We start from the raw sequence: 10,815 nt of genomic DNA, 5'->3' as shown, positions 1-10,815 counted from the left end.
TTTTAAGAGTGTATTGAAATATTTCTTACAGTTGCCTGAGAATTTAACTCACACGTTTTACCAAGATGAAAACCTAAATTAACAGGCATGTGTAACAAATATTTCATCATTTTATAGTCAAATAATGCTTTGGGTATTGATATGAAAAGTAAAACGACTTCTATATTATAATTTTATTTATAATTCAAAGATAATACAAACATAATGATACAACAAATGACGTATGTATAATGTTTTAGTAACTCCAACATATTACTATATGCTGATGACACAAAAATTACTTATTAAACATACACGCTCGTTGAACAGTGTGACGTTTTGTATGGAAATGACATTTTAAGAATAAGAATAAGATTAATTATGAATATTTTTATTGATGTAATACACTGTAACATTTTATATTGAAGCCCTGGCTCCTAAACTATAACTAAAAATTTTTTCTTTCTTTTCTTTCTTTCTTTCTTTCTAAACTAGTGTAATTTTAAAACAGTGTTCAACAACTGTGTAACTTTTTATTAGTAAGGTATAGATAGTATTACCGTGGTAAGGGGGATTAATGTTTACAAAATATTCTAAACACTAACTATTACATTCGTTTTTGTATTACGTTTTCGGCCTTTGTTTTTGGTGTAGTGACGGAGAGCTTTTTTAATAATTAAATTATTTGTATCCATCAAATGTGTTTTTCCTGTGAGGACATTATTTATCTCCTTGCACCAATTATTTATGAAAAACATTGTACTTTTATTAATCAAAAATTTTTTTAGGTTTTCTTCGTGTTGTGAACAAGTTATAAATACAAGATTTATATTTACATTTACGATTAGTCTTAAATATGTGAGTATATTTTTTCGATTACAATCTGTGTTTAAAATTTCATGGCAAACCTGTTCCACTTGAGCGAAAAAATCAAAAAGTGCACGAGTTGGATAGCACAGCCATTGTTTGTTTTCAAATTCTTTAATTTTTATAAATTTATGAAAACTTTCTGGAACCTCTGTTTCTAAGGCTTTGAGGCAAATTTTACAATTTTTAAAAATATTTTTCTTTGCTTGTTGTGCTATCCAACCACTGCAATATCCTATTGCTGCGCTCTTTACCATGTGTATTGGCAGTGTGCTTTTTAATAAATCCTCTGTATTTAAGAGTGTCATACATATGTGGGCACTGTCAATTTCGTTTTCACAGTCAGTTGGGCCATTGTCTTTTTTTTCAATTGACAAATATTTTTTTAACGTGGTGAGACAAAAACTGTCATCTTTTTCACAATTTGCGCCAACTGAGTGTGGAGACGAAATATTATTGATTAACAAAGTTTTGAAGGCACTCTCAAATGCAGAGGCCGTTGGCATAATATTACTGCAACCATGTGCACGTACTGAGCCAAAGAAATTCTCTAATGGATCTTGGTTTATGTTTCGCAGCAATAGAGACGTTATTCCTTTTGTTTGCAGAAATTTTGCTAAGTTTTTAAAGTTCTCTATCGTTTTTATCCAGCTGGATAGAGAAGGCACTACACCTTTATTTTGAGCATTTTCGAATTTCATACTTTTTAAAACTTTTAAACTTTCGTTCCACAACTTGTGGTGTGGTGATGTGGGAGTTACAGCTGCTCTATAAATTTTGCCGCCTTTTATATTGCTGTAACTCCCATTCACGCTGTCAAAAATGTCGTCGAAAAGCATCAAAAGGTCAGCAGTATCCGTCGCTTCTTTTTCAATAGCTCCAAGTTCTGGAAATGAGAAAACAATTATGTATTAATATCACAGATAAATTTGGAAAAAATACTTTTAATCTATCTCCAATTGCATAAAATAATATTTATTTTGAGATACTGTGTCCTAGGCCTAGGGCCTAGGTACTCTTTATTGATTTTTAAGATTGATTATAATAATACAAACAATTAGCCAATTAATTTAAATACCTAATAATAAGTAAAATAATAATAAATATCCTTGGACATTTTACACTGCGCTTCTAGTCCCAAACTAAGCAAAGCTTGTACTATGGGTACTAGACAACGGATTGTATAAACATACTTAAATACTTTTTTTGTTTAAATACCAATTTTAAGTTAATTTTAAATACCTAAATACATAATATACATAGAAAACACCCAGTCCAATGCAAACAAACATGTTTATGCTCACAAATGTTTGTACAGTGAGGGAATCGAACCCGCAACCTCCGGAATGGTAGTCCGTTTCGAACCACTACACCAAACAGCCGACAAATGAAATGAAAATGTAGGCATACACATTATTTTGTTCATTACCTGCCATAAATTCAAGTGCTGCTCCAACAGATTTACTGAAGACCTGAGTGCAATTCTTCACCCGCATTTTAGGTATCAAGTCGGGCATAACATGTTGAGCCGTTAATTTTGGTACTAATTTTACGCCTTGATATGCAGGTGACTTATTATATAATGCCACAATATGGCTCCATTTCGCAGTGCGTTCTTTCCCATGCAAAGAGTATTTTAGGTTTTTTGTTATTAAATTGTTCCTAATACCCTTGATTAAGTGTGGTGGGTCATATATGGGAAAAATTTGAGCATTTCCAATTTCAAATGTCCCCTCCAAATTAATTTCATTTTTTCTCAAATAACTTTCTTTAGTTTGTTTAATTAGGGCATTGATGGCTGCCACATTTGAAGTGCCTTGGTCACACACTGTGGCCACGACTTTTAAGCCAGTCTCTTGGAGTTTAATTATTAATTTTTCAATTTGCTCTTTTAATACTAACGTTTTCGTGCTTCCACTGCAAAAATAGTAGGCCAAGTGCTGTTTATATTTTTTAAATATACCTCGCACCATAAAAACTAGCACATGATCGCAAAAATCTTTTTCAGTGCTTGTGCCATTGTCAACAAATCCAGATAATTTGTCTTCTGTTTTGTTAAAGGAAACACCTGGTCCAATCGCCATTTCGTCAAACAACAGAGAGCAATATTTATGGTTTTCAGGCATCATAGAAACCCTGTTTTTTAAATTATCAAAAATAATTTCATTAATTCCAGGTCTCAAATTAATTTTGCGCAGTAAATTTTGCAGCGTTTTTCTGCTCGGCATAATACACTTCGTGCCTAATAGTCGATATGCCTTTGGCGAAGGTTTATAAAGAGATAATGCCAAAATTTTTTCGTCAATTGTAAAACGCCTTCCTTGCTTTTTTTTCCCGCTTTGGGTAACTTGCATTTGGCAAAATAGTTTTGCTGACGGTGACAAATTCTTGCACATTATTTGAAATGCTGTCGTTTTCATGAGTTTTTTGGCAGCTACGTATTTGCATTTCAACTTCTTTTTCTCATCTTCACATCTCTGTAACTGCTTCAAAGCACGCTTATATTGCTTCATTTGCAGGAATGATAGGCGAGGCCCTGAAAAAATCCATTGTTACACTTTAGTACCTGCTAATGCATGTGTCATGTTTATTACATTTTTTTAACGGTGAAAAGAGTATCTCAAACAACCTTGTTACTAACTTTTGTCATAATTTATCAATCCAAAAATCGAATATTACTATATACATTAAATTGAATATGGGACCAAATGGCAAGTATCTACTATCACAAAAATAAAGAATCAATCAAATCGGACGAGAAATCTGTAAGTAATCGGTGAACATCGATTACTTAAAAATACCTAGACGACGTAATTGTCACAAACAAAGTTTTCACGTGAGCATGCTAAAAACTAAAAATAGTAACCTTTGGATTTTTTGGTTTTATTTTTTGCCTTCTTGTTAGTTTTGTTAACATTTTGAGCTTCTCTGGACTGCTCTACATTGTCTTGTGTGTCACCAAGAGTCTGTTTGAGAGGAGCTTCTCCAGTGACATTAACTCCGACAAGAGATTGTGGTTGGTCCTCTAGAAAAATAAAAACCAATTAAGAATTAGTGTGTAACAAATAACATAATGTCCAAAAATAATCTATACCTTTGCTGTTATACATATGTTTATGTAGGTATAAATGATTATTATGATTGTATTTTACTTCTAATCTCTCTCAATAGCATATAATTTTATCAAAACATGTTATATAGTCATTACCTTCTATTACAGGGTTAACAGACAGCTCTGTATTCATTGGAGAATCACCAAAATTTGGCAAATCAAATTTTCCAGAAATATGATCAATTTCTTTAAGCCTTTGTGCTTGCACACCTGAAAAAATAAAGACATGAATGTTATTCAAATTATGTATTAATGCTAATTTACCCACAATTTTCATAGGTTTTATTGTGTTTGCCGAACTGCATTTGTCATTTGTATTTTTTACACTGATACTGACTTTAAAAATAAATGAAAAAATCAAATATCAATAAAACTAGGTAGATACCTATAATATTAATTTATGTACATATTTCAGATAATGAACAAAGTTATTTGTTGAATAAATAAAATAAAATTACCTGGTAAATGCAGTACTGGCATTGCCAATTGACTGAGTCGGTTCTTAGGATATTTATAAACGTCCTCGAAATGATTACGACATACACGTCTATTATTATAAATTGTTGTTGCATCCAATGTAGCTAGATCGCCACCAATATTTGCAATCCAGGTGTTAAACTTTTCTGCATTTTTTTCCGGGTCAGGAAAGCGATGCAGTGGAACACCTGAAAATTATGGATAAGAATCAAATAACCATTAAGGTATTCATCGAATAAATTAAAAGGACATGTACTGTTAAAGGATCAGTGGAAACAATTGTTATTATGTAATTAATTAAAGAAAGATTTCTTTAAGGAAACACTTTTGTGTTTGACTTAGTCAAATTACTTGGTCTTAACACTTTGATGAAAAATAATTGTAATTAATTAAAGAAAGATTTCTATAAGGAAAGATTGAAAATTTTCTCACTTTTGTGTTTGACTTAGTCAAATTACTTGGTCTTAACACTTTGATGAAAAATAATTTAAAACTTAACATAGTTAAACATTATAAATAATGGATTCTAACAAAAATGTATAAAAAATATGTTATGTGTATTACCGGTTATTATGAAAAATTACCTAATGATTTGGTAAGTGTGATTAAAATGAAATCATTTATAATATATATGTATATAAAATATAAACAGTATGTTATGGGCATCATAGAGATATACATGAGCCTTTGTAGGTTACATTATTAAATTCACTGATGAATGTAATTCATTTATTACTTTTACCTCGACTGTCGGTAACTATATATTCAGTAACCGGCGATTATTAATAATTTTCAATTTATCACTTTTACCATAACATTTAGCTTTCTTTTACAACAAGTACTACATACTGTCAACCAAGAATCATGAGATTTGACCTTATGTAAAGTTTTAGCGTTTTGAACTGTTAATGTGTTCTTGGTATGCAGTCCGGCAACAGAGTAATTTTTTGGGAGGACTCTAATATGGTTACTTTGTTATTTATTTATTATCATTTACGAAGGCTACATTACGGCTTATTGCAAGTGAATAACAAATAATAAAGATTAAAAACATACCATCACCCTTCGTTACTAAACAGCCAGGTACACAGCATGTCTTCTGAGACATGATTCCAGTTTATTTAATGCACATTCACAAAATTAAACACTGCAATTATGGGTCCAAACTCCTAAGAGGGCCTATGCTCGGTGAAATAAAGAACTAATCACTGCAATAATCGGTCCAAACTCTTATGAGCGCCTATGCTTAGTGATTCACTGCACTGTTTCACAAGGTCTTCGATTCCTAGATGCCGAGGAGGATACTCAACTCGACACAAAGATTATAGCGCAGCAAAGCAACACGGAGGAACAATAAGTTCAACTCAACGTGAATAGCACAGTACGAAACAACCAAATTAAGAAATCGAACTCAAAATCACAAAATCAGTGCGCAAGAGTAGTAAATTTGACAAACGATGAGACGCCGACCGCCATTGTCTTAAATTGCCATATGAAACTTCGAAAATATTACCTTTAAAACATAAATTTATGAAAAGTAAAGAATTACAGAAAAACCTCATTAAAATTAAAGAGATTAATGATTTAAAATAATTTTCAGACCATTTAACTAATATATCGTATCTTTTTACTGTTTAATTAATATTTTTACTTTTTACCATAATAATGCAGCTTCACTATAATTCTTATATAGCAACACTTTACATTTTACTTCGATATCCTTCGGATAGATGGCGCTTTTTTGATAAAAAAAGCAAAGTTCCTAGTTGCCATACCATGATGCAAGGGATTGGAAATAATTCCACCAAAACCACAAAGCACAAAGTGACAACTTTTTTTTTACAATGACATTAATAGTGCCGTGAACTGCCGTGCTGCTAGTTTCGCGATTCGATAAAGAGTCATTAGTCGACTGCCATTGTCTGTGGTATGGTACACAGTATGCTACGCTACTACGGTCTACGACGACGAGACGAGTCACGGAGGAAGGACGTTAAAATCATAATTTGCAATTTCCGCCCAATGGGACAATCAGGGTTTCCTTCCAGATTTCATAGGAAATTATAATGGAGCGCACCCGACAGTATCCAGTCTGAGTCTGACCTGTGGTCTGACCAACTTGGAAATGAAAAGCTCGAAACCGTTGGAATCCATATATTTATTTAATTTTTCTCTGTATAACATTCTGACAACTCGAACAACAATAAATAAGATTCGCCAACCCCTTATTCAATTACAATTATTATTACAATAGTGTCACAAATTATTTTCCACACAAAACACTGAATAATGTTTTTCAATGCACATCACAAGATACTAACACATCACTCTCTTCACGCAATTTTACCTTATATTCCGAAAACGGTAACCAACAGACGCGATGGGACGATAGGTATTCGTTCCATGGAAAGACCACGCAGCCGAGGAAGGGTAGGAAGTGTAAACCACATCTTGTAATCCATTTCTTAACTTAGCTTGACGAGTAGGGATAGGAGACGAAGGCTGTAATCCAATATTTAATAATTAACAATACCTACTACTAATACTAATATTAATAAATTAAATAATAATAAATGATAGGAATGTAAATAAGTAAATATTAATTTTATCAACAATACAATACAAATGTAGTAAATAATTAATAACATAAAGTACCTTTATTGGAGCATCTCCCTGCGGCTTATTGGTTGGAACTGGTACATCTCCCATATTGTTGTATCCCATTGGCTGAGCTTTATTGGTTATTTGGTGACTAGCCAATTGATTATTCGCAGCAGTATCACCTCCAACTTTCTCCACAACCACTGGCTGCGGAGGATTATTATTGGTCGGAGGGATATTTAACTTCCCTTCAGAGAAAGTACCTCCTTGAACAGGAGGTCGCCCTCCTTGAACAGGGGGTCGCACGTTCTGTTGCGTGAAAGATTGCGATCCTTTGTACTGATTGTAGATATGCTGTAATTGACTCCTGCTAGGAGTTCTGCCGACAGGCTTGTTGCCCATCAAAGAAGTTTTACTGATGGTGGATTTTACATTACTATATCTCATGTAATCATTACGAAGCTTAGTAGCAGGTTGGGGTGACAAAGTCTGAGGAAGACCAGGCTCCGGTGGGTGAAACATTTTTGCAGGTAACATTTCAATTGGCTGGCCTAGTGTATTGTAATCTAAGTGCTTCACAGGCTTCGAATATATAAATGGTCGATTTCTTGACGTATCTGCTGGGAATATTGGATCTTTATACATAGGCTGAGGTGGAACAGCACCCTGTAGATCTGCCTGTTCAGGTGGCGAAGGTTGCATCTGACCATTCGGATCCGTCATGCCTTCGTTATATCCACCGGACATTGTAGGTGGCGTCATAGCCGCTCCTGTATTGGGATCCGTAATGTATTGAGTCTGTGGTTGTTGATATTGTTGGTTAGGATTTAATTGTTGTTGGTACCCTTGCAATTGCTGTTGTTGTAATTGCTGCTGATTAGGAGGTACTGCTCCAGTGACAGCTGTATAAACTTGCTGTTGTTGTTGTTGATATGGCAGTTGTTGTTGTTGTTGTTGTTGTTGTTGTTGTTGTTGTTGTTGAAGAGGTTGAGAAACAATTCCAGTATTTTGATTAATTGCCTGTTGGTTACCAGGTACAAACTGCTGATTAGTATTTTGTATAGGATTAATATTATTCTGTTGACCACTCAGTATTTTTTGACCACCAGTTTGGTTAACATAAGACACGTTTTGCTGGTTCTGATCAACGGGAACAGTGTTAGATGGATTTATATTTTGTACGGCAGTTTTTGTCGCGTCCATTACAGGCTTCATTACTGATGGATCCATAGCTCTACTCATCGGACCACTAGTCATCATTTTTTGCATAGTATCCATGGCAGCCTTCTGCTGATTAGCTGGATTCATTTGAATAGCAATCGCCATGGGATCGAATCCCAAGTCACCACCTTGCATTACACCAGGGAACATCTCGTTAAACTTCATTACGCCTTGAGTATGTTGGCCATATTGACCAGCGGCTGGTGCTGTTTGTTGAGCACCTGGACTTGCAGTGCCCATTTGAGGGCTACCTGAAACCATTCCCATCTGTGATGATCCTTGAGGCGTAGCGTTCTGGCCCATATTTCCCATCATTGGGTTTCCTTGGTTTGGTTGCTGGGTCATATACTGTGTTGTTGGGTTTTGACCATAACCGGCTCCATTGTTACCTTGTTGATTAAATGAGTTACCTAAGTTTCCTCTAAACTGATGTGTTTCTAAAGATGTATTAATCGGCGTAATCCCAACTTGACCGTGAGGAGATTGGGGAGCGTCAATAACTGTAGGCCCTTTTAATTGCCCACCTTGCATACCTTGAGCGTTACTTGGCTTACTACTGCCATCTCCCATTATCATATTCATAATTTGAGGGCCCATACCACCCATAGCATTCATTGGTTGACGTGATTGTTCCATTGCCATAGTATTAGGGTTAGTATTTCCCATTCCAGGCATGTTATGCGCGCCTGTAAATCCACCAGAAACATCACCTTGCATCGTGGCACCTGAACTTCCTTGTGAAAGGCCCATCTGATTTGCTAAAGGACTATTCATAACTGCATTTCCAGGGTTAATACTCTTGAGGTCATCATAAACTTCTTTTACAACTGGTTGCATTAAATTGTTGTTCAGATAGTTGTAGGTGTCAGCATAAAGCTTTGGTGGGTTGCAATGACCCATACAGGGACGATTCATGGAGTGATTCATAGAATACGGCTCACCAGCACAGGGGGTGCCCATATTATATCCATGCCCATGGCAACACCCTCGTCTGCAACCTCCATAACTTTGCATTGGGCTGCCCATAGATGCACCTTGATTTTGATTCTGATTAGAAAACAGCTTGCCCATACAGCCACTGGAAAAAATGTTTCATTGAAATACAGTTTGGATAGTAAAAGTAATCCCATCAAAAACAATACTTGTCAAAAAAACCAAGTCTCGCAACTCAGTTGTTCTACGGTAAAAAGTTGTGAGATCCATGTAATACCAAGTCCAGGCCAGGAAATCTTTAACGTTTTACATAAATTATTGACTTGGCAATCGCACTAAATAATTTAATTTACACGTGTTTTCATGCGATGGCCAAGTCAATAATTTATGTAAAACGTTAAAGATTTCCTGGCCTGGACTTGGTATTACATGGATCTCACAACTTTTTACCGTAGAACAACTGAGTTGCGAGACTTGGTTTTTTTGACAAGTATTGTTTTTGATGGGATCTCATTTCTTTTTGTATTTTGTAGACAGCAGTTATGTATCTAGAAAACTGGACCGAAATTGAAAAATTTTACTCGACTTGGCGGTTGCACTACCGTGCCCCCAAATATTTTAGTTTTTCCTTGATTCATACACCAAACACTACTTATATTCCAAATTTGAAGCTTCTAGGTCTGCTAGAAGTGCCTTAGAGTTTTGATGATCGGTGAGTCAGTGAGTGACAAAATTAAGAAACTTTGACACGTTATAATTCTTAAACTACTGGTTCAAATTGAATGAAATTTGAAATATACCGTGTCTTTACAATGCCTGCATGGTTACTGAAAATTCAGTCTTCTAGTTTTATCCACAACGAAGTTACAGGGGGTCGAAAATGGCCTGAATTGCTTCGAGAAAAGGATGGTACGGCCGTGCTGCCGTGTTGCTCGACTTGGTGGGGGCACTGCCGTGCCCCCAGATGTTTCATCGTTACAGGAAAGCTTATTTTTATCATAATATAATTATAAAAACCTCAGAATACGGAACAAACAGTTTGTTCTGTATTCTGAGATAAAAACGTACCTACCACGATGCTACCTTTATTACAACGTAAGAACACTTACCAATCTGCACTTTTAAGCTGGTTCATAACACTACCCAATTCACTCAATATTCTTTGTCTATCCAAAGACATTTTCAGATAGTACTTAAATAATTTTAAATTTTCTCATCAATTTACAATAAATTTTTAAAAACCTTAAAATTTAGACATTACAAAAAATTTCACTATGTAAAATGACACTGAGCTATTTTGTTTATAATGAATTCCAAAAATTAAATTTTATCGTTGACTTTTCAAAAAATGTAAATGGCCAGTCTTAATTATAAAAACTAAAATAGGACCGAAAAGGATTTAAGGAACTAGTAAAAAATACTTGCTTACAATGTTATTGATTCTATATTTTATTGAATCATAGAATTTTAAAGTAAATATTTTATTTAAAGTAAAACTATCTGTACTGCTGCTGACTGCCACATGATATTTATATAATTTTGAAATCGATTAACACATTCATATTTCGATATTCTAGTCGATTAAAGTAATAGCATCCTTAATTTTGACGTTAATGACGTTCCAT

The 10,815-nt window shown here is 34.5% G+C and overlaps 1 protein-coding gene across 1 annotated transcript; it reads right to left on the bottom strand.

Moving 5' to 3' along the window:
• Nucleotides 1-6,574: 6,574 nt before the first annotated feature.
• LOC135078987 (histone-lysine N-methyltransferase 2D-like) lies at nucleotides 6,575-10,481 on the bottom strand. The gene is made up of 3 exons (XM_063973595.1): nucleotides 10,300-10,481; nucleotides 7,091-9,335; nucleotides 6,575-6,937 (listed from the first exon to the last, which is right to left on the bottom strand). Exons 1-3 carry the CDS (start codon nucleotides 10,368-10,370, stop codon nucleotides 6,779-6,781), a joined length of 2,475 nt encoding a protein of 824 aa, XP_063829665.1. The 5' UTR covers nucleotides 10,371-10,481; the 3' UTR covers nucleotides 6,575-6,778.
• Nucleotides 10,482-10,815: the final 334 nt, after the last annotated feature.

Source organism: Ostrinia nubilalis, chromosome 15 (assembly GCF_963855985.1).
Source record: "Ostrinia nubilalis chromosome 15, ilOstNubi1.1, whole genome shotgun sequence".
Lineage (NCBI taxonomy): Eukaryota > Metazoa > Arthropoda > Insecta > Lepidoptera > Crambidae > Ostrinia > Ostrinia nubilalis.
Note: the sequence above shows the minus strand (reverse complement) of the source record. Positions and strands in the feature narration are given on the sequence as shown.

Coding starts and splice junctions, on each gene's coding strand:
- LOC135078987 (XM_063973595.1), bottom strand. CDS start 10,370: ATGTCTTTGGATAGACAAAGAATATTGAGTGAATTGGGTAGTGTTATG. Junction 9,336..10,299: donor CAGCTTAAAAGTGCAGATTG/GTAAGTGTTCTT, acceptor CATTTTTTCCAG/TGGCTGTATGGGCAAGCTGT. Junction 6,938..7,090: donor AGGGAGATGCTCCAATAAAG/GTACTTTATGTT, acceptor ATTGGATTACAG/CCTTCGTCTCCTATCCCTAC.